The following is a 22,581-nucleotide window of genomic DNA, read 5'->3' on the forward strand; positions in this document are numbered from 1 at the left end:
CTGGGGTTTTGGAAAGTTGTGGATGCAACCCCAAAATATTGTGGCTTCTTGCCAGGCTCAGCCTGCTGGGGCAGGAGTGCAGGAAAGGGAACTCCATGGCTTCGGACTCAGCAAAGCTGGAACACCCCGCAGTGCCCTGTCAGTGCCTCGGGCAGGCTGGGCTGGGGCCAGCAGAGCCTGCCAGAGCTTGGGCACCAGGGAGACAGCGTCCACAGGGGCTGCACCAGTGCAGGCAGCTGCCACTGTCCCCACCTCGGGCCAGGCTGCTCAGACTTGGGCTTGGAGCCCCAAAGCCAGGCAGTACCAGGGCAGGTGCTGGGGACCACCAGGCAGAGCTGTGGCAGCAGCGCAACCCCTGTGCCAGGCTCGGGGCCCTCCAGGAGCTGTGGACACCCTGGTGGTGTTGCTCTTGGGAGTGGGAACACCTGTGGTTGCTGCTGGAAGGGGCTGGGGAAGAGCAGCACCTCAATGTGCATCACAAAACACCTGGCACAGCTCCGGGTAGGTCCCACACCTGTGTGTGCAGCACAGCGGGGATCCCAAATCATCCCTCTGGGTCTGGAAGGTGGAAATCAAGCTGATCTCTCTGGACAGCTGTGGGTTTTGCTGGAGTTTGAGCAGACAGGCCACACTGCCTGGGATTTCAGATGATTTCCAGCCCTGTTCCTCGTGCTCAGAGGGCAAACCTGTTCCCGGTGGCTGCCCACGAGTTACCTGAGGCACGAAGGAAGAGGATCCTTCCTTGCAGCCGCGGGAAGAGGCTTGGAGTGGCTCGCAGCTGATGTGATGGTGATTTCCGAGCTAACAGTGACACCTCCTGTTGGCACGAGATCCAGCCCAAAAGCCGGCGTGCAGGCGGTGCAGTGCAGGTGCCAGCAGGAGCACATGGGCTCATCGCTGCTTCAGTCTCTTCATTTATACCCAGAAATCCCAAGTCCCCTTCCAGGTGCAAGTGTGGCCCCACAGGGGCAAAGCCATCCCTGTGCATGGTGAGGGCTGGGCTGGGAGGTGTTGGCTGGGGAAAGCCTGGAATGTGAGCATGAACCAGGGTGCTGGATGCGGACTGTTTCAAAGAGAGTTCTTTGAATTGTCATTTAGCATAGAGAGGTGAAAGCTTTGGTATGACAGCATTAAAGCTTTTACTTAGATGTGAAATGGATTTAAATCTTGCTTTCTCCCCTTAAAACAACCTTAGAATCACAGAATACCCTGAGTTGGAAGGGACCCACAAGCAACATTACAGTTCAACTCCTGGCCCTGCACAGAACCAACCAGGTGTCAGCCTGCTCAATTAATTTCTGACAAGAATTTAGGAGTGACCGTGCCAGTGGTCTCCCAACACTCAGGGGCTGCCGGGGATGGGATCTGCCCACTGTGACCAGTTGAAATTGAGAAGCTGCTTCCTCCACCGAGAGATTTTTTTTTTTTTTTTCCATGAATCCCTCTGCCCACCCTCCTGACTCCCCACCTGTCCCTGCAGGCCTCCAAGATGTCCTTGAAGGTGCAGACCAGCAACATCACCAACAAGAATGACCCCAAGTCCATCAACTCGCGGGTGTTCATCGGCAACCTCAACACGGCGGTGGTGAAGAAGTCGGATGTGGAGACCATCTTCTCCAAGTACGGGCGCGTGGTGGGCTGCTCGGTGCACAAGGGCTACGCCTTCGTGCAGTACTCCAACGAGCGGCACGCGCGCGCCGCCGTGCTGGGCGAGAACGGCCGCGTGCTGGCCGGACAGACCCTGGGTGAGTCCTGCCCCCGGCCTGCTGCCTGGCCTGCTCTTGTCGTCTTGTTTTCTTGTTGTCTTTCCCCTCCCCCCTGCCCCAGTTTGGAAATGTGTAAGTTTGAGCGAGGAGCGAGAGTGGCCGCTGCTTGGAGTGAAGTAGTTGGTTACGTGGCTGGATCGGTCTCAGGAATGTCAGTGTTACAGCCCGTGCCATCATGCAAAATGCCTTCCAGCACAGGGGCCCCCTGTCCCAAGCAGCAGCAGCAGCCCCGATACAATGCATTCTATTCATTAATCATCCAGTCAGCTACAAGCACGATGCTGTTCCTGTCTTTTTGCACCTATCCTGCTCTGACACAGTTGTGTGACGATGTCTGCCATTTCTTACACAAGGCCTAGCCTACAGCCTACCTATTCCGTCTATGTTATGTTATGTCTAGGACTTGGTTAACTTTGTTAAAGGTAATGCTACTGAACTTCAAACTGGATTTTAGGGCTTTTCTAATAACTAATACAGTCTCTTCTTTGCTTAAGGCACTTTACTCACCTAAAACTAAAACTTACATTCCCACTTCATGTCTGTGTAACTTTATGTATCTCAGTTTTTCTGAGGGTTTCAAAGCAAGCCCTGCATTCTTTTCTGCCTCTAACCCTGTGGGCACGGGGTCCTGGGAGATTTCTATCTGGTTTCCAACAGCAATGGAATTCAAAATAATTTTAGTAAGGAGGGGTAATATAAAAACGTGGATTTTTATTTGAAGGATTTCAGGGGCAGTTGTAGAAAGATGCCCACAAAAGCCTGCTCAGCCCACAGGGGTGAGTATATTTTTATAGGTTTTAGGAAATTAGCATAATTGATAAGAAGTCCCAATTAGGAGGACAAGTGGTGAGGCAGTTTCCCCCCAGGCCAAACCCCTTCTCTGGAGCCCCCTCTTGGCCCTGGCTGAACTTTGGCCATGAAATGGATCTCCAAGGGTTGTTCTCAACCTTGGTTCCCAGGAAGAACCGAGAGAGCACTGGGGCCTTGTACCCCCCAGAGCTTGGAGCTCTGCAATTTGTTTTGTCTTTTTGCCTAGGGAAAGGCCATGGAAAATCACTGGGAAAATTAGTCACTAACACAATAGGCTACAGAGCTCCAAATAGGTGTGTGAGGAATGAAGAGAACGTATAAAAGAACAAAAAAGGCAAAACCCAAACCAGCTTCAGTTCCACAGGGGATGGTAAAGGGATGGGCAGTGCCAGGTCAGACTGGGATGCTGGACCCGCAGAGCAGGGCCAGAGTGACAAGGCAGGGTCAGCAGGATCCATGGCCAGGCACAGAGCTGGAGAGCAGCATCCCAACAGCACCCCCAGGCTCCTGTGTGGGATGGGATCAAAGGCACGTGTGACATTGTGGCCCAAAACCTCAGCTCTGGGCTGTGAGTGTAGGAGCCAAACAGCAAAACCACAGTTCTGGATCATCCCATGGCCTTGTCCTGGGACTACTGAGGAAGTGTGAGGGTGGGGAAAGACATTGCCTGGTATCAAAGGCATGGATAGGACAAGGGGAATGGCTTCCCACTGCCAGAGAGCAGGGTTAAATGGAATATTGGGGAAGAATTCTTGCCTGGGAGGGTGGGGAGGCCCTGGCACAGGGTGCCCAGAGCAGCTGTGGCTGCCCCTGGATCCCTGGGAAGTGTCCAAGGCCAGGTTGGACACTGGGGCTTGGAGCAACCTGGGACAGTGGAAGGTGTCCCAGCTCGTGGCAGGGGGTGGGACAGGGTGGGCTTTAAGGTCCCTTCCAACCCAAACCACTCTGGGATTCAGTGATTCCTTTTGGGGACCAGGCCTTACCCTCATCCTGTCAGGAGAGCTGATATCCAGAGCAGCTCAGGTTAACTTCAGCTAGCAGATGTTAAACGAGAGAACTTCCCCAACGTCTGCACTGCTGTGGGATGAGAACTAACTAGCAAATCCCCCCCAGCTGCATCTTTGCTTATTCAGATTGCTCTGAGGTGTCATATTCTGAGGTGCTCTTGTCACCAGCTCCAGGCTGAGAACTGGAACTGGGGACAGGGTTTTTAATGAAAAATGATGATTTCCAAGCCTGCTGTGGGCAGCGGACACCCAGGAAAGCAATTTGCAGCCCCTTCCTACCCTGCTGCTGGCACAGCAGCCTGACATAAGAAGTTGTGCTGAAGCCATGCTGCTTCCTCTGAGGTTTATCTAGATCCCAGAAACTTCTGCTCATTTCTCTGGAGCTCCAGAGAGAGGAGCTGCAGACCTGGCAGAGCTCAGCATGCCAGGAATGCTTCCAGCCCAGATGTTGCCCACATGTGCAGCCTGAGATGGGACGGAGAGGGCCTTGGGGAACCCAGGAGTTCCTTGTGATGCTGCAAACAGACAGAGGAGTTGTGGCCAAGAGGCAGGGAGCACCTGCTCACTTGGCTGAAGAGAGAGATGAAAGGTTTGCCGCGAGAAAAGGCTCCTCTCAGAAAACCTCAGCTGGAGAGATGCACTCTGGCAGCAGAAAGGGTTCCCAGCCAGGGGGCTGCAGCTGGGCAGGGCTGTGTGGTGGGCTGCAGCAGGGAAGGACTGATCCCTCTGTTCCCCTGCACTGCCAGCAGCCTTGGTGGCTCAGCAGGCTCAGGAAGGTGACCGTGTGTGAAATGTTCCTGCTGGCAGCAGCTGGCCCTGCCCTGTGCCCACGTGCAGCCCTCCACCATTCAGGCTCAACACTCTCCTGCAGCTGGGAACGGCAGGGTGGAGGGAGGGAAGGAAGGCAGCTAGGAAAACACAGGCTCTGATGGGGATGTGCCTCCAGAGCAGCACTCAGTGCCGTGGCTGAGCCAACCACACCGCACCACATTTGTTGTTCAAGCTCAGAAAGAGGCCAGGCTCCAGCTTCAGCAGGAATAAGGTCTCTTGACAGACCCTAAAAGGCAGCCAAGGAGCTGCACAGCAAGGCCCTGAGCAGTGGGGGGGTGTCCATGCTCCTCCAGAGTCGTGTCCTGCCTGTGCAGCCTATGCTCCTCCTGCTCAGTTCATCCCAGCAGTGCTGCAGCCTTCCTGTGCTCCTGAGGATGATTTTCCTGGTTAATCCCTAAGTCAGCAGGATGTTCCTTTGGATCACTTTGTAGGCTCTTTATTTTGATGGTGTGTGGACCCACCTGTCCACATTTCCTCATAAAGACCCTTCATAAAGCATGAAAAAATTGGAAGTTTTAAATGTGCTAAAAGTTGGTTGAGTGTCCCCTGAGGTGCAGGTAGCAGAAAGCAAGGTATCACTGAAGAAATTCCTCCCTGTGACGATGCTGAGACCCTGGCACAGGGTGCCCAGAGCAGCTGTGGCTGCCCCTGGATCCCTGAAAGTGTCCAAGGCCAGGTTGGAGAGGGCTGGGAGCACCCTGGGATCATGGAAGATGTCCCTGCCATGGCAGGGGTGGAATGGGATGGGCTTTCAGGGAAGATTTCTTCCAACCCAAACCATTCTGGGATCTTTTTCTCCCATCACCTCCCTGGTCCATCCCGAAGCTCCCGTGGGGCACTGGTCCCGTGGAGCTGCAGGATGGACCCAGGATGGGACACTCTCAGCCCCTGGTTCTCTGTGGGTGACCAGGTCCCTCAGGGCAGATCAAGACAGGCCCCTGAGGACCAATAGGTTCAGTAGGTGACCCACCTGTGATGACGCCTCCTGAACCCACCCAGCCTTCTCCAGAAACACAGGTGTGGCTCCTCTGAACTCCTGGAGATCACTGGCCTCACACCAGCTGAAGAAGAGGGTTCTTACCAACCCCATGGACTCAGCAGCTGGTCTTCCACTCCCTCACCTTCCACTACTTGGATTTTTGATTTATGAGGGGGTTTTTTTTTAACAAAAATACTCCTTTCTCTTTTTTCCTGCCGTGTCTGAGGGCTGTGGGTTCATGGTGGGCTTGGCAGTGCTGGTCCACAGGAGGAAATCCTGTCTTGCCCAACTCAGACCTGACATGCCCAGAGGTCTGACACCTCTTCATACACATAGGACCTGAAGAACCAACAGGGTTTAGGGCTGATTGGAGAAGGCAGCGGGGCATTTTCCAGTGCTCACCTCTCTGAGTTCTGGCGCCACACCCAATGTGGGGTTGCCAGGCTCTTGGCAGCTCCATTAAATTGGCTGTGTCACTTGATTCTCACATCAAAAGCACGCTTGGCACCGTGGCCAAGGAGTAACATTTCCTCAGGGGATTAGAGGAGCTCATTCTTCCCTCCCCTGGCAGAAGATGCTCCCCTAAGAGCAGCTGCAGGCACGGGCACCCCGTGCAGAGTTGAACGCAGCCAGATCCACAGCAGTGCCCGGCTGGCTCGTGCCCAGCATTCCTTGTTATTCCTGAAGGATCAAGGGGTAGATGCTCAGCAGTAGCACCATGCAGAAGGTTTGGATTTTGCCTTATCACACCAAACTCTCCCAAGAAAGCTGTCCTGGATTTGTGTGTGGAGTGGGCTGTGTACAGGGCGCTGACTGCTCAGGGAATGGTGAGCGGCTCTGGAAGGGCAAAGGAAGAGGTTTGCCAAGTGCCAGGGTTTACTCACCTTCCTGTGGAGCCCCAGCAGGCCCGGATGTGCCAGAAGCAGGTGGGAATGTGTGGGGCAGCTCATTTCTCTCTGGCAGGGCTGTGTGCATCCAGCCCAGCTCCGTGCCCAGGTGAGGTGAAGGTGGTCAGGGACGTGCCATGTCACAGCTGCGTGTCCCTTCCTTGCAGACATCAACATGGCCGGGGAGCCCAAACCCAACAGACCCAAAGGGCTGAAGAGAGCAGCCTCTGCCTTGTACAGGTAGGTGTTGAGCACAGTGGGTGAGGTCTCTGATTGTGTTTGCCCTCCAGCACGCCCCAACCACTGCCCTGAGCTCCGTGCCCCCCGCAGCCTGGGCACTGCTGCACATCCAGAGCTTCTCCCAAGGGCTCCTTCCCATGGCAGTGCCCCTCGGGCAGTGGCAGCCCCAAGGTTGGCCAGGGCCTGTGGTGTTCTCGGAGATTTCCTGGGCATGGTCCCACCTGTGCAGGTGTTGGACCTGGAGAGGGTTGGGGAGGGGTGGGCAGTAGCTGCTTTAACCACACCACAGGAGGGGTGGCAAGAGGAGCACCCCCCTCCAGCCAGGGAGCAGGAGTGGGCACAGAGGTGCTGGGTGGGGGGAAAAACAGGGAACAGGGGTAATTCAGGGAAAGAGAAGAATGACTGTAGAAGGAAGAGAAGAAGGGAAGAAAGCGGGAAGCCCTTGGGGTGACAAATGGAGGTGAACCAAGGAGGTGGCCGGGGGACATCCCAAGGGAGCCTGTTCTGAGGAGCACAACCAGGGGATCAAGGGGACAGGAGGGACAGGTGGGACATGGAGAAGTGTGGCGTGTGTTACAGATGTCAGTGAGCCCTTAGCTCTAGAGAATTTATCATTATTTCCACAAGAGGTGAAGATTAACATTTAAGCCCCAGACTGGAATTGGGAATGCAGGAGAAACTCATTAAGTTCCTGCATCTGGTTGCAGAAGGTGTAACTTGAAAAGGTGTATCAGGAGTGCCCTGCAGGTTCAGGAACCCAAAACCATATAACAAGGTCCCCAAATATGTTTTATTTATAAATTGTCATAATTTTGATGCCAGTCTCATGGTGAGGAGACTGAGGGGCTGACTCAGGAGTTGGAAGCTGTGAGGTTAGGAGGAAAAGACTAAAATCAGTATTGGGGTTATAGGTGGGCGTAGCAAAAGGAGAAATCATGAGAGAACTGGAGATTTTTCCAGAAAAAGAAGAAATAAGTGTGAGGGGTGAAGAGAACCTTGTGATTCAGGCTCAGCCATGTGGTCCTGCACCAGTGTGATGTGCAGTGGCAAATCCTGGTTAGAAAATGCAGCTCTGGCACAGCCGGAGCCCCCAGAGCCTCAGCAGCCTCCCACCACCCACAGGGCATCCCTGGGTTCCTTCCAGGAGCCTCAGCCAAGCTCCCCCTGGCAGCTTCCAGGCACATTTCTCCTCCCACCCTGGGACCCTTTGGCCTTTCACAGGACGTGGCTCTCTGGATTCCCAGGGGATGCCACTTGAGGGGAAGATGGGAGCAGAGATGACACAAATCCTGCTGTTCAGCTGCACATGGACTGCTCACGTGGGGCTGGGGCCAGAACACACATCAGCTCCTTCCATACATCTTGCACTAACGAGCTTTTCATTTACTGCTCAGCCGTGCCTGGAGCACTAATCCCTTCCTCTGGAATGACCAATATTTCAGACTTCCAGACTGCTGAGAGAAATGTTTGCTCCCTCCCACAAATATGGATATGCTAAAATATGGGCCAGAGAACTGCACTGCTCCAAGCTCCAGCAATATTTCATCCCAGACTGGCTGTCAGATTAAAACTTTGCCATCTGGACTGGCAGAACTTACGATATCACCTGGAAAACAGGGATCCCAGGTTTGCAGCGAGCTGTGGTTACAGCTTCCCAAACCACCATCAATTTTTCTAAATGTTAGACTTCAAAAATCACAGCACTGTAATTTATAGAAGTGCTGTGTTAAACACAGCAGAGGATTTTTTTCCAGAGGCCAGGTTTTACTTTGCCTCACTCCAAGTCTTCATGGGAGGGTCGAGGGGAAGGCAAGGCAAGGGAAATTCCATTTTGAACACACAGGCAGCAACAGTTGTGACATTTTCACCTATCCACCAGCCTAGGTGGGTGTCCAGGTGTTTAACAGAGATCCTTGGGCATGTAGCCTTCTATGCACCTCTACCCAGGCTCACGCCACCATCAGTTTTCCACACTTCTTGCAAAGTCTTGCTGCCATCACTGCTCTCCTCCACTCTTGGATCTCTGGGCCTCCCTCCCTCTGGCACTTCCCAGAGCATCCCTTGGCACAGCGACGGTCCCTGTCTGCCCCTGCCTGGCACCCTGGGCACCACCACAGATGTGGCCATGCTGGGCAGTGAGCTGCTGTGAACGTGTCCCCAGGTGACTCTCCAAACCTGCCTTCTGGCAACACTTTTCCTTTCCTGCACAGCAAATGTCTGCACAGGATTTCCTGGGGCGTCTGGGGCCACGTTCAGGTCAGTGTCAGAAATCCCACCCAGATGCTGTCAGCTGGCTGGGAAGGGGAGGTGGCTGTGCCAGTGCCACTCTGGGCTTTTGGAGGCACAAATGCTCTGCAGAGCTGGGGCTAAAGCTGCTCCATGGCCTAAAGGACAGAGGGGACAGCCCGAGCAAGAGCTGCTGGGTGTCTGCAGCTCAGTGGCCCCAGGAGGGGTCTCTGAAGTGGTGACAGGGACAAACCACTGCTGACTGACTGTCACAACACTGGCATCCATCCCCGTTGCACCCCAAGCTGGTGTCAGCCCATCCCTAAACACCCCTCCCAGGCCCTGGTGCTGGAGCAGTGACATCCCAGTGCCAAATCCACATGGACAGGGCTGAGAGCAGCCCCAGGGAAGAGGGGGAGGTGAGCAATGATGTCCCAGCCTACAGCAGCCCCAGCACTCTGGGAATGCCAGGCTTCATCCCACATTGCCTTATTTCCCAGTGCCTTGGCTGTGTGCAGGAGGAAGGAACCTCACGCAGCTCCACAAGATCCCTGTTTGATCAATGCCACATTTTCCAAGCAGCTTTCCAGCAGATATTCCTTTGCCCACTGCAGAAATGCCGTGACAGAAGGGTGGGAGCTGAGCTCACCGTGGCACTCGTGATTAGCAGTATCAGGCAGTAATAAAAGCACAGATGCTCAAATGCACATTTGCTGTTCAGGTCCAGGCTCAGAAATGGCCCCACAAATGTGGTGGGGAGGCAGCACATGCAAACCATCACCCCTCAGTTATGAACAGTTGCATTTTGAACCTGAGGCAGTAGAAATGTTGATTGCTGAAGGCCAGCAAAGCAGAGGCAATGCTTCAGGACGTGGAAGCGTGGTGTTGTTGAAGCTTTCCTGCTTTCCAGCCTTTCACTCTGGTTGTCCCTGCTTTTTTCTGAAAGGGTGCATTGTCACCAGCTGACTGAAAAACGGCAAAAACTCTTCCTGTACACAAAGACAGAGCTGCCAGGTCACTGAGAAATCATCCCTCAGTCTCAGCATGGTTTATCCCAGCTGCAGTGGAATTTTCAGGATAAATCACCCATGCTAAGGCGCTCCCTTTAACCAGCTTTTTTCCTGGATTCATTCTGGAAGACCTGCCCTGTGCTCAAAGGCTGATTCCAGGGATGCTGCTAAAACCATCCAGCCCCTGCCTCCCTGGCATCATCTGTTAAGCCATGAGTGACTGCTGTGTTACAGCAGGGTCCATTCAGCCACAGGCTGCCCCAAATCCCTCATTCCAGCCCCCTGCCTGCCTTGAGGGCTGCCCCATGGTCAGCAGGAATCCAAGCAGGGCTGCAGAGGCTGGGTTCATGTTTTGGGAGCTCAGGACCAGCTCTCTGAGATCATTATGACCCTAATTTCCTTTGGGAAGGGTGGAAGTGTCTCCAGTCCCATAAGGATTCAGGCTCAGGGCAGGAGAACCCCTCACCCTTGGGCTTTGCACCCACAGATGCTCTGGGGCCCCTGCTCTGCAGTCCAGGCGTGGTGTGACCCCCTCACTGCCTCTGGGCACGCCCTGCAAACCTGCCAGGAGTGATTCCCACCAGGAAAACACAGGGCTGCCAAGCTTTGCTCCCACATTCCCTGCAGAAACAGGGAATAACACAGTGCAGAAACATCGACGGGTCATTGGCCACTTCATCCAGCAGGTGGGCTGGTCTGGGAACAGGCTTCACCTGAGCTTTTGGGCATCTCTGTCCTTCTCCAGCTCTTCTCCAACCTTCCCTGGGTGGGATCTGCAGATATTTGAGGCTTCATCCTGTTGGTGCTGGAGCCAAGCCCCCCCTCCCAAACACCCCCAAGCTTCGTGTTGTTTGTGAACAAATGCTTAAAGCTGCCTCGTGGTCTCCAAGCCACAGGGACCCTCCCAGCAAGAGCAGCTCCTCGTGGAGGAGTTTGTGCTGTGGATGAAGGCCCTGCCTCATCCCACTCAGAGCCCTGGAGCCACAGGGAGATGCCACTGTCTCCTCTTGCCTGGGACTTGGGAGAACAGTGGCTCTGCTGGAGAGAGCCAGGAGCATTTCACCAGAGCCTGTCAGGATTGAAAATATTACAAAATTGCAGCAATTTCATTTGAGTTGCATCTAAGGAGGGGGAAAAATTGAAGAGGGAGAGTCTGACAGCATAGAAGCATCCTACTTCAATTTTCCTTTCAAATGGCTTCCTATTTTGATGGTATTTTGTATTTATTGGATTCAAACAGACCTGGAGTCAAACATCCCCAGTGATCAGAGTGAATTGGCAGGCTGAGGGGAGCTATTTTCTTGGAGAGTTTTTGTATCTCCAGGCTTCACCCTAAGTTAGAACAAAAATCCAGTTACCCGTCACAAAAAGCCCCATGGAAGTGCCTCGTTCCATGTTGCCCCTCAGCCCCACAAACAGCTGGGTTCATTCCAGCAACAGCTGCCCTGGGAGGAATTGCCTTTCCCTTTCAATCCAGAAGAGGGATGAAATAAACACAGCTCATGCAGTGATTGGGACAGAGGCTTGTGGGATGTTCCTGTCTCCTCTGAGCCCAGCAGGAATGTTCGCTACAACTCAGGGTCAGAAGGGGAGGGTACCTGAAAAGAATCTGGAATTTGTCAAAAATGGCTCTTTTCCACCATGCAGTGGAATCTGGGAGGGTTGTGGTGTTACACCTCCCCGGTCACATCTCCCCACCAGTCTCCTTGCTCAGCAGTGAAACCCTGCACTGGGAATGCCACAGGCAGCAGCTGCTCAGGGATAAGGCTCAGCTTTATGGAGTATCTCCTCACTGAAGTCCTCATGGCAGGGCACGACTGGGGCAGGAGGTGCACGAGCCACCTCCTTGTCCTTAACCCCGGCACCAGCTCCTTGGCCCCAAAGGATGGTGTTTCCAGCCATCCACAGGTGCTCAGGTCCCCCCTAGGCACAGGCTGCGTCTCCAGATGCTGCCACAAGCATCTGGGGAACCTAAGGAGCATGGAAAAAAAAAATCACATTTCAGAAGGCAGCCAGTTACTGCAACTAAACACTGGCTGGGAAGCTCAGTGCCAGAATAGGCAGGACAGACCGCCTGGGTCCAGCCTGGAATTCCTGGTCCAAACCACTTTTCCCACCAGCCATCCCAGTCAGCCACACATTGTTCTTGCCACTTCTGCCCAAGATGCAGAACGCCACATTAACTCTCAGCTCCACACTTGGGTGGTCATCCTTCCCTGTGCCCAGTTCCCCGGGGCTTAGCCCTTCCCTCTCCCCCATCAATCTCTCATTCTTTTCAGCCACCTCCAGGAGGCAGGACGGACTTTTCTGGGGCTGCACTGAATTCTGTTTGTTCAGAGCACAGAGGAGACCAGCAGCATCACCTCTGGCTCGGGCAGTGTTAGCCGACCCTGAGCGCAGCGGGGCAGGGCGCTGTGTCCGGCGTGCGGGCTCAAACCGCCTGGTTTGGGCGGCCTTGTGAAAAACCAGCTGCACCGACGGGGAAAGGGCTCTGCGTCTCCGGGGAGCGGGGAATGCTCCTGCTTCGGGTTAGAATGCAGCTCAAGCTGAAGGAAATAGGACGTGGTCATGGTCTGCCTGGGGCGGGGGGAGAGGTTTAAATCAATGAACATCCCCGTAAATATCTCCTTCATCCCGACTTTTCCCCACACCTCTGGTTAACACCCCTCTGCCAACATCACCCTCCCCGGCGCCTCGGCCCCCCGGTGTTCCCCCGGGCCCAGCGCACCTCTGCCGAGTCCCTCACGGAGAGGAGCCATTCACTGATCCCTGATGGCCCTGGGGGCGCTCGGCGGGCGGGGGGAGGGAGCAACAACAATGAATTACCAGCACTAATTGACCCCCGATGCCCTGACTGTCTTCTGCAGCGGCTACGACTTCGATTATGACTATTACAGAGACGACTTCTACGACAGGTGAGGCCGCAGCCCGAGGGGCTCCGTGGGGCAGGGCCGGGCCGGGGGGTTCGGGGTCCCGGCCCGGCTGTGGGGCGGCGTCCGCCGGCCCCGAGCCCCGGGAGCGCCGTGCCGGGGCCGGGGCAGCCTGCGGCAGGGCGGCCCGGCCCCACCCGCCTGTCCTTCCCGTCCCCTCCCCTCAGGATCTTCGAGTACCGGGGCCGGGTGTCGCCGGTGCCGCGCGTGGTGCCGGTGAAGCGGCCGCGCGTCACCATCCCGCTGGTGCGGCGCGTCAAGGCCGCGCTGCCCGTCAAGCTCTTCGCCAGGTCGGCCGCCATCGCCAACAGCTCGGCCAAGCTCAAGTGTGAGTATGGGCCAGGGCTTGGGGGAGCGTGTGGGGCAGCACAGGGACCTCCCTAAGAAACCTCAGAACGCCCCAAACACCACGTGGAGCCGCAGCGCGGCTGCGGGGGGTGCGCCTGGGGAAGGTGCAGGTACAGCCTAAGCGTGCCAAAGCCTGGGCTCGGCCTCCGCAGCCTGCCTGGACACAGCACCCACAGGCTCTTTTGGGAGCAGCCCCCCGGCTTCCCGGCTAGTTTTCCAGTAAATTTCCAGCCTGGGGTTCTTCCGTGGTTTTCCTGCCTGCTCAGGGAGGTGCCCTGGGCCAGGCGCGGGGTGGGGCTGCTCTGCAGGGCACTGAGTGCCTTCCTTGCCTTCCTTCCTGCCCCCAAGTGAAGAGCAGCGAGCTGCAGACGATCAAAACCGAGCTGACGCAGATCAAATCCAACATTGATGCTCTCCTGGGGCGGCTGGAGCAGATTGCTGAGGAGCAGAAGCTGTCTGCAGGTCAGTGGGGTGCGGGGATGCCTCGGGGCTGGCCTTGGGCATCACAACTTCCTCCAGGCTGTGGCAGGGAAGTGTCAACCCCCAGGTGCCAGGGTAGAATCACAGGCCAAAACTACACACCAAAATCGCTGAAATTATGGAGTTGGGGTTTAAAATGATGAGGGTTTTTTTTCTTTTGTCATATATTATATATTTTTTAGTTTGCTTTTTTTTTGTTCCACTATTCTATTTTACTCTGTCATATCCTATCATATTATTTCCTATCCTATATTCTGTTCTATTCCTTTCTATTCTGTTCTGTTCTTTTCTACTCCTTTTCCATTGCTTTCCTATCAATTTCCTATCCTATTTTATCTGATTCTATCCTATTCCTATCCCTGTGCTATCCTATTCTATCCTAATCTTATTCCACCCCTATCCCACCCCTAGCCCTAGCCCTATCTCCATCCCAGTCCCATCCTTATGCCTAGCCCACCACCCTCCTGGGGGATGTAGAACCTTCCGTGCCCTCTCCAGCTCTCCCAGGCTGCCTCCTCACAATCAGCAGCCGTCCCCAGTCAGTGCAGGCGGCGTTTCCATCACGGCCATTCCCCGCGGTGGGTTGGGGCTCTCTGTGCTCTCAGGGCTGTGGCCCCGTTCCCGTTGCCCGTTCCCGTTGCCCGTTCCCGTTGCTGACGCGCTGTCCCCGCAGAGGCGCGGAAGAAGGCGGAGAGCAGCAAGAGCGAGGTGTCCCAGGAGGACACGGCCTCCGAGGCCGAGGCCGCCGCCGAGGAGCCGCTCAACGGCGACGACGACGAGGGGCTGGTGCGGGAGGAGTGCGAGGATGAACTGGTAAGGGAGCTCGGGCAATGCACCCCTGCAGCACAGGAGTCCAGGAGTGGGCCTCAGCTTCACTGGAGCTTGCCAAATCCCCAGGAAAAGGTGTTTGCCCTTCCTCCAAAGAAATTGCTGTATTTAAATCTGATTGTTGCTCACAGCTTGTTCTTCCAAGCCACTCTGCTGCCTGCAGAAGCACTGCCCGTGCAAACACGTGTGGAGGTGCTGAAGAAACGTGGTTGGCTCTTGAAATTCAGACATTTGTCCTTGATTTCACAACAAGGAGTGGTTTAAACCAAGCCACTCTGCTTCCAAGTGATTCTTAGATAGATTTAAACACACAGCAAAGAAAGGCTGTGTTAGATAAGCTGCATTTGCAGTGCCCTTGCAGCTGAGCAGACATCCACAGAGTCACAGGAGAGTTTGGATTTGAAGGAACCTTAAAGAACTTCTCATCCCACCCCCTGCCATGGGTGGGGACACCTACTACTATCCCAGGTTGCTCCAAGCTCCATCCAGCCTGGCCCTGGACACTTCCCAGGGATCCAGGGGCAGCCACAGCTGCTCTGGGCACCCTGTACCAGGGCCTCCCCACCCTCCCAGGGAACAATTCCTTCCCAATATTCCATCTAACCCTGCCCTCTGGCAGTGTGAAGCCATTCCCCTTGTCCTGTCACTCCAGGCCCTTATCCGAAGTTTCTTTCCAGAGGCCCTTGTCCCATGGCACAAGCCCAGGTCTGACCCCAGCAATGTGTGGGGCACACATCAGCCCCCCTGCTCCTAGTCCTGCCCCAAACAAAGGTGTTCCTGGTGAACCCAGTGACAAATCTGTGCACTTGGATGGGAGCCCAGTGTTTGGGTACAGAACAGGTCATTCCAGGCACTGTAGTAACACTGGCAGCTCTGTCATTTATCCCAAACCAAAACTTTGCTGGGAAAAAGATCAGCTCCAGAGCCAGGCTGAGGACAGCAGGGCTGCAGGATAGAGGGATGTGACTTGCCCTGAGTGGCCCCTGGAACAGCTCCAGTCCCTCCCCACCTCAGCACTGGTGGCAGCAGAAGTGAGGATGAAGCTCAGCATCCCTCTCTTCTTCCTCACCCTCTATCTTTGGGGTGACCATGCCACACATCCACAGCACTTCCCAAGGCCTGAAACTCCTCCAGCTCCAAACACTCCCAGCTGGTTTGTGCTGGTTTGTGCTCTCTGTCCTGTCCTGCTTGGGCCATGAGGGATGAGGGCTCTGGATGAGGTCCTTCAGCTGTTTGGGGTCTGGGGCCTCGTGGCTGGAGTCAGTCCTGCTCGAGGGAGACATCATGCCAGGCGCTGGGAAGAAGAAAGCTCCTTGTCAGGAAAAGGAAGGCCAGGTTTGAATTACATCAGGGCAAACAGATGGTAGGAATTAGGGGGAAGCTTGCTGATGTTAATGATGATAAAGGAGCAGCACAGCCTGTCAACAAAAAATGTGCACTTCTCTGTCTTTGCTGGGGTGAGAAGACAGTGGAGAGACATCTGCTGGCAGTGGTTTGGGAAGAGCTGGTCCTCATTAAGAGAAGAAAAAGATGACTGTTTCAGCTCACTTACATCTCTATTTTCTGTGACTGCCTGGTCCTGATGTGGCATCAAGACCAGAAATATTCCACTGCCAGCCTCAGGCAGGCTTCCAAGTGCTCTGGATAGGGCAGTGTGTGCAGGTCATGTGCAGGGAGCTTCTCGAGCCCTGCAAGGCAGCTCAGCAGAGCTCACAGCACTGAGCAGCTCTGAAGTCCCCCCAGTTCCTGGGAGTGACTCCTTTATCCCACACCCCAGTGTGGCTGTCACCACCTGGTGTCCATGGACATGGCACCCACATGGGGGCCCTAAAATCCCTTTGGCTCTGAGGGGCAGGGGAGTGGCAGGAGAAGAGCCAGAGGTCGCTCAGAGTTGAGGGAGTTTATTAAGTTCTGAGACATAAATTTAGATATGGAAAATATTAAATGCAGCTGGGTTGGTGGCCAGTACTATTTACTACACTTAGTAGGGGATACAAAGATTATTGTGTGTGTGTGCCTTAAATGTCACTTGTGTGCAAAAAAAGTCACCTGCCAGCCTATCAATGCCTGGTGTCAGCTGAGGGGTGTCTTGAGGGATGGCCCTGCTCCAGGGGAGACCTGTGCACACAGACAGCTGCTCTGGAGGGAAAGCTAAAGGGATCCTGATGTGTTCAGGTATTTACAGCACACAGTGGTTGAATTGCAGTCAGATTTTCTTCTGTTTTTATGCAGTTTTGGTCATTTATCTGCCCAGTCTGCATCTAAACAGTTTTTGGGGTTGGAAGTCACACCATAGGAGTCCAGATGTCCCGGCCTCCTTGGCCTCCAGAGCAGTCACACATGGGATTTTACCAAGCAGATCCCTGAACAACCCAAAATCTGCTCTCTTAAGTTCAGGGATTTGATCCTGCTCTTGGTGTTGGTCACTTCTCTGGGCTACTCAGGTTCACAGTCCCATGGGCTCTGCAGTCAAGGCGTCTCTCCACCTTCACATCCCTGACCAGGTGCTCCTTGGCCATCAGGAACCAGAACAGTGTCTCCCCTGCTCACCTGGGTCAGAACTTACTCTTGATGCTCTCTCCAAAAGTCTCCTGTGTCTTGTTCCGGCCCTGCTCCTTCCCCCCAGATGCCAGGGGGGCGGAGGGCCCCCAGGGGCACCACTGGGCTGGCCTGATCCTCCCCCACAGGCTCCCAGCTGAATCCCAGCCTGTCCTGAGGCACATCCCACTGCAGCTGGACTCTGCCTTGCCCAGGGCAAGGCCACCTCCCCTGGCTTTCAGGCAGAGCCTGTTGCCTTGCCTTTCCTTTTGGAGCCCCTCATGTCCCCTGCAGACAGCTCCTGGATCCATTTCCATCCCTGAAATACTCAGCCTGTGCAGGAGGTTAAACACCACTGCTGAGCACCCCATTCCCCCAGGGATGCTGCTCTGCACAACAGCCCCAGGAGGAAATTCCACTGAGAACCATAAAGGCTGGAGAAGACTTCCAAGACCATCGAGTCAATCCAAACACACGCTGTGCTTTCCAAACCCCTGCATGGGGAGCAGTTCAGCACCATTATTGTGGCCTTTGGAGTGGTGGATGAGTGTTACCATTCTGGATAATGAGTTCTGCTGCAAACTGGGACCAGTTCTTCTGCTCAGCAGCAGAATCAGGACCCTGATTTGCCTTAGTGGGCTGATGCATCTTGGCAGCCCTGGGAAATTCCTGGGAAGAAGAAACAGGATGAGAGAAAATGGCCTCACACTTCCAGGGGAGGTTTAGATTGGAGATCAGGGGAATTTGTTCACTGGAAGGGTGGTCAGGCATTGCAACAGCTGCCCAGGGAAGTGAACATGGAGGTGCTGGGTTAATGGTTGCACTTGATGATCTTGGAAGTCTTTTCCAATCTAAATGATTCTGTGATTCTATTACTTCCAAGCCCTGGAGGGAATTGCACACCCCAGGTCTGTTTGGCAGAGCCATTTCAGAAAAAGGAGCCAGAGGAAAATTTTGGTTTTCCTTGGGCCTCTGCTGTTCCAGAAGGCAGAGCCCTGGCCCCTAGTGTCCATCCCAGGTGTGTTTTGTAGCTGGTCCATCACACTGAGCACCCTGGCACTGCTCTCCCACAGCAGGGGAGCAGCTGGTGAGCACATGTGAGGTGTCCCAGTGTCCCATGCAGGCAGGAGGGACACAGGGTGATTCACTGTTTGTGGTTCCCTTTTCCCTGCAGGAGAACAGCCATTACACAGACGTGGAGGATGCCAGGCTACAGTAACCAGGTACAGCTCCCGTGCTGCTGATGGAGCCAGAGCTCTCCTTCTGTGCCTCTTGGGCCTGGGGGGTTGCTGCTTCAGGAGAGGCTCTTTTCCACTGATCCTCTGTGTTTTCCTAGCATGGAGCTTGGCTGCTCAGCTGGGTCAATGGCCAGCCCTTCACCCCCTTTCCTGAGTGACAAATCTCTGGGGTTCAGGGACAGTGCTGTAGCTCCCCCTTCTCTCCTTGCAGCTGTGAGCAACAGTGTGAGGAAAGCAAGAGGCTAAACCCTGTCCTGGCACGTTGAGCAAGACAAGCTGAATGGAAGTGCTGCTGTCATCTCTACCTGGCATTCAAAGGAGAAACATGGCCCGACATCTTCCATCCATCTGTAAAGCAAAGGCAAAGAAAACTCATCCTCCCAGCAGATCCCCACCACCCCTGCAAATGGATTCGGAGCTCTGCAGCCAGCAGAGGAGGCAGGAGCCAGACCTGCACAACCCAGAGCCACCACAGAGGCCAGGAGAGCAGGTGTCCCCAGGGGAGCCAGAGGTGTTGTAGAGCTGCTTGCAGGAGAGCAGAGAGAACTCAGCCCAGCCCAATAAAGACTTTTTTCCTGTGCGAGCCAGAGCATTTCCTACCTGAGGGAAAAGTAGTGTCTCAGTTTGGACGGTTTGTGTTCTTGTGCTGAAGATCCTGTTGGGTCAGAGGCTGTGGAGTGAGCTGTCCTCCAGCATGGCCACCTCCTGTCACCTCTCGTGTCCCCCACGAGCTGCTGTGTGTCCACGGTCACTTCCAGGTGGAAAGGAGTTGGTGCTGGAACAGCTGCTGTGCTCTGGGAAGCTGCTTGGAGAGGGAAGGGGAGAGGAAGCTGCAGGAAAGCAAGTTGATCCCAAGCAGGAGAAAGCAAGCAAATGTCACCCTCAGTGGTTTGGTGTCCTCATTCTCCACCGTGTCAGGGCAGAGCAAGCCTCTGCAGAGTGAGGGGTGCCAGCAGGCGTGGATGAGACCCTTTTCCTTGGACCAGCTGCTCCCCAGGAGGGATGTGGAGCACTCAACTCCTGCAGCCTGGAGCCAGAGACATCAGCCCCTTCCCTGGCTGCCCACATCTCCTCCTGCCCCAGCCAGGACACATCAGGAGAGTGGTGCAGCCGCTGCTGCTCCTGCCTGAGCTCCAGCGCCAGGGTGATGGCATGCCCGAGGCTGGGGACAGGGAATACCCCGAGCACGATGCATGTGGGTGTGCCAGCACCTCCCCTGCTGCCCGGATCCCAGCTGCTTTGCCCCGTGCTGTCCGCAGAGGGCTCGGCGTGGGAGCACCCGAGGGGCCTCAGCCATTCTCCTCCTCGTTTCTCCTTGCTGGGCTCGTCCCGTTTTCCCGGGGTAGACGGGACTGAAACTCCCGCAGCACTTTGTTCAAACCTGGTGTGTCCTGCCCACCCCTTCCCCTCCAGAACACACACACGCACACATCAGTGCTTGGAACCCAGAGCAGCGCCCACACCTTCCCCTGGCCAGTCCCTCCCACACAACACCTGCCTGGTCCTGAGTGCTCCAACCTCATCCACAGCATCTCCTGGAAGGGTGAAGGGAAAACAGCTCCAGGGCTGACACTTCCCTGCCCCTGGCCCCATCCTGGAGCACGCATGGCTCTTGAAGCACAAAATTTTCTCTGCATTTCTTAGTTTGGGCTGCTTGAGGAGGGGTTGGAAGGAGACCTGTGCTTGCCCCGCCCTTGCCCGGTTCCTGTGCAAGGTCTGCACCGAGCTGTTCTCCAGGCCTGGAGAGATGAGCTGCAGGTTTGGCTGTGAACTGACTGTGCTGCTGCTGTTTGGGAGAGAGGTGACCTTGTACATACAATCCTGTATAATAAAAGAAAGAAATCTAATCTGTTTCCCCTCTCTTTGTCATACACACGCACTTGGTTCTTCGATTCCAGACAAGCCTTTTTTTCCCTTTCCAAGCCTCAGCTCTGCCCACAGGATTTACTTCCAAGGTATATGCCACTGGGATGAGCAAAACATCTGTGTTCACAGGGGTTCTGGGATTTTCCCCTGGAGGTTTGGAAACTTCTTTGATGCAGGAGAGCAGGAGCTAAATCCAGGCCTTTAATCTCTGGACTTTGCACTGGTCCAGCTCATGACAGACTGGAAAAAACTGACTGCTTTGCCAGTTTGCACAAGCTGGCAGTGCCAAAAACTGCTCAAGCACAGTGTTGCTCTGGTTGGCACCAGAGCAGTGACAGGAGGGACCAGTGACCACATGGGGAGAATCCCAGAATGGTCGGGGTTGGAAGGGACCTTAAAGGTGATCTCCTGGGGGCACTTTCCACCGGACCAGATTTCTCCAAGGCCCATCCAACCTGGATGGGTTCATTGTGGCTGAGCCACCATCCAGCCCTGGAGGCCAAAACTGCCTGAGTTGTGGTGTTTGTGGAGTTTGTGGTCTGAGATGTTTGAATATTCACCTGTTCGTCCATCCTGCCATCAGTCACCAGTTCACTCCAACGTGAGAAAACAGCAGCATCAGACACGGTTGGGTGTCTTTGTGGCTGGCAGGAGGGGAAAAAAAACCCCAAAAGCAAACCAAGTCAAACTGGCTGTCAAGAAGATGGGAATCAGCCCAGCCTTCAGTCTGCTGAGCCACAGACCCAGCTCTGGGAGCTGCAGGGGCTGGGGCTGGGTCACCCCAGCTCACCTTCAGAGCACAGGCAAGGCCTGCCAGCAAACAACTGGTTTGATTATGTTCATTATTTTGGGAGGAGGGCAAGGGGTTTGGGGAACTCTCAGGCAGGCCCCTGCAGGGCAGCTCACTCTGCTCCTGGCTGTAGGTGGGGGCCCAAGGAAATGAGTTCTGGGGGTTTGGTGCTCAGCGAGGTCTGTCCGTGGCCGTGCAGAGAACCCAGAGGAGGCAGCGAGGGTGGGAAAGGGACACCCCCCACCTTTCCATTCATCCTTCAGGCCATAAAGCTCCTGCCAAGCTCCCTGCTGGCTCCTCTGGTCTGTCAGGAGAGGAATGGGGGCCCAGGAGGGGTCACCCTTGCTCTGAGCAGGGTTTTCCCACAGACCCATTCAGGTTGGAAAATCCCTCTAAGGCCACCCAGTCCGACTTCCCCCAGCTCTGCCAAGGCCATCACTGACCCACGTCCCCAAGCCCACATCACCTCTTTTAAACCCCTCCAGGGATGGGGACTCCACCACTGCCCTGGGCAGCTGGTCCAATACCTGACCACCCTTTCAATGAGAAAATTTTCCATAATACCCAACTTAAACCTCCCCTGGCACAACCTGAGGCCATTTCCTCTTGTCCTATCCCTTTATACCTGGGGAAAGAGAGCAGCCCCCAGCCACATCCCATGAAGGAGGAAGATTCTCCTCAGCCCTACTGTTGTTGCTCGTGTATTTACAACCACATTTTTTATTGTCTTCTATGGCAGTAGCCAGATTAGGTTCAAGTTGAGCTTTGACCCTTCTTATTTTCTCCCTGCATAACCCCATGACACCCTTGTAGTTGTCCTAAATTTCCTCTCTGGTCTTCCAAAAGTCAAAAATTCTTATTTTCTCCTCAGTTCCAGGCAGCAATTCAGCCAAGACAGTTTTCTTCCCCATGTCATCTTCTGGCACACAGGCACAGCCAGCTCCTGGCCCTAACAGAGGTGTGGTCCTCCCCAGGGCCCCTTAAACATCCATGACATAAAAAGATGTGTCAGATCCCATTAGCTCTTGAATGAATGTAAAGGGTCCCACCCTATTTGCACCCAACTTCCTTTTCCGTGGTCCAGTGTTCCCACAGAGTCGCTCCCTGTCAATTGTCCCTGCCCTGCTGGGATGTGGGAAGACGGGTTGGGCCAGTCCATTCTCTCCAGAACAACCCCACAGGCAACAATTAATTCAACATCTGCATATTCTGAAGAAAAGTGACCAGCATAAACTGAGCAGCTCAACTGAACATACACAGTTGACATGGTGTGAGCCAGATTTTCTCCACCACCCACAGAGGGAAAGTCCCATTCCCAAGTGTCCTGGACCTCACCTGGCTTCTTCCTTGAGCTGCTGTTTGCTGCCATCCCATCGGTGGCAAAAGCAACATGGTCTTGGTTAGAAACGACCCCAAAGTCTCAGTCCCTGCTGCCTTGCCTGCACCTCTGCAAAGGAAATGGGAATATCTGGGGCTGCTGACACACTTCGGGTTAAATGGGATGGCATGGCAAGGGATCAGCAGATGTGCAGGAAGCTTTGGTGCTCTGGTTTTCCTGCGCTGGCCTGGGCAGGCATCAGAGCAGCAGAGCAGGGTTCCTCCAGTCCCAAATGCTCCTTCCATTGCTTCTGGACGTGGACAATCACTGGGGCCAAAATGCCTGCAATGATTCATCCAGTCTGAGTCAGGAGAGGCAACAAAAACCCCACTGACTTTAGTAGCTCCCATTAACTTTGATGACTGTCACAGTTCCAGGCCTGTGCAGGGCTTTGGGAACATTTCAGTTACTGCAGCTCTAACAGCACTG

The 22,581-nt window shown here is 54.7% G+C and overlaps 1 protein-coding gene across 5 annotated transcripts in view; it reads left to right on the top strand.

Moving 5' to 3' along the window:
* The window catches only part of RALY (RALY heterogeneous nuclear ribonucleoprotein), a 114,283-nt gene extending 94,318 nt beyond the window's left edge, over window positions 1-19,965 (top strand). For 4 of the 5 annotated variants that reach the window (XM_066198858.1, XM_066198859.1, XM_066198861.1 and 1 more), the window contains 8 exons: window positions 1,481-1,745; window positions 6,448-6,520; window positions 12,624-12,671; window positions 12,854-13,014; window positions 13,383-13,496; window positions 14,188-14,327; window positions 18,055-18,103; window positions 18,330-19,965. In XM_066198858.1, coding sequence (XP_066054955.1) covers window positions 1,490-1,745; window positions 6,448-6,520; window positions 12,624-12,671; window positions 12,854-13,014; window positions 13,383-13,496; window positions 14,188-14,327; window positions 18,055-18,099 — 837 coding nt within the window. In that variant the 5' untranslated portion in view covers window positions 1,481-1,489 and the 3' untranslated portion in view covers window positions 18,100-18,103; window positions 18,330-19,965. Of the gene's footprint in view, window positions 1-849; window positions 870-1,480; window positions 1,746-6,447; window positions 6,521-12,623; window positions 12,672-12,853; window positions 13,015-13,382; window positions 13,497-14,187; window positions 14,328-18,054; window positions 18,104-18,329 lie in introns of those variants that run through there. The other variant, XM_066198862.1, reaches the window with a different exon arrangement.
* The last annotated feature ends 2,616 nt before the right edge of the window (window positions 19,966-22,581 follow it).

This window comes from Chamaea fasciata, unplaced genomic scaffold, assembly GCF_029207755.1.
Source record: "Chamaea fasciata isolate MVZ Bird 193981 ecotype frontalis unplaced genomic scaffold, bChaFas1.0.hap1 SCAF_17, whole genome shotgun sequence".
NCBI classification, from domain to species: Eukaryota; Metazoa; Chordata; class Aves; order Passeriformes; family Sylviidae; genus Chamaea; species Chamaea fasciata.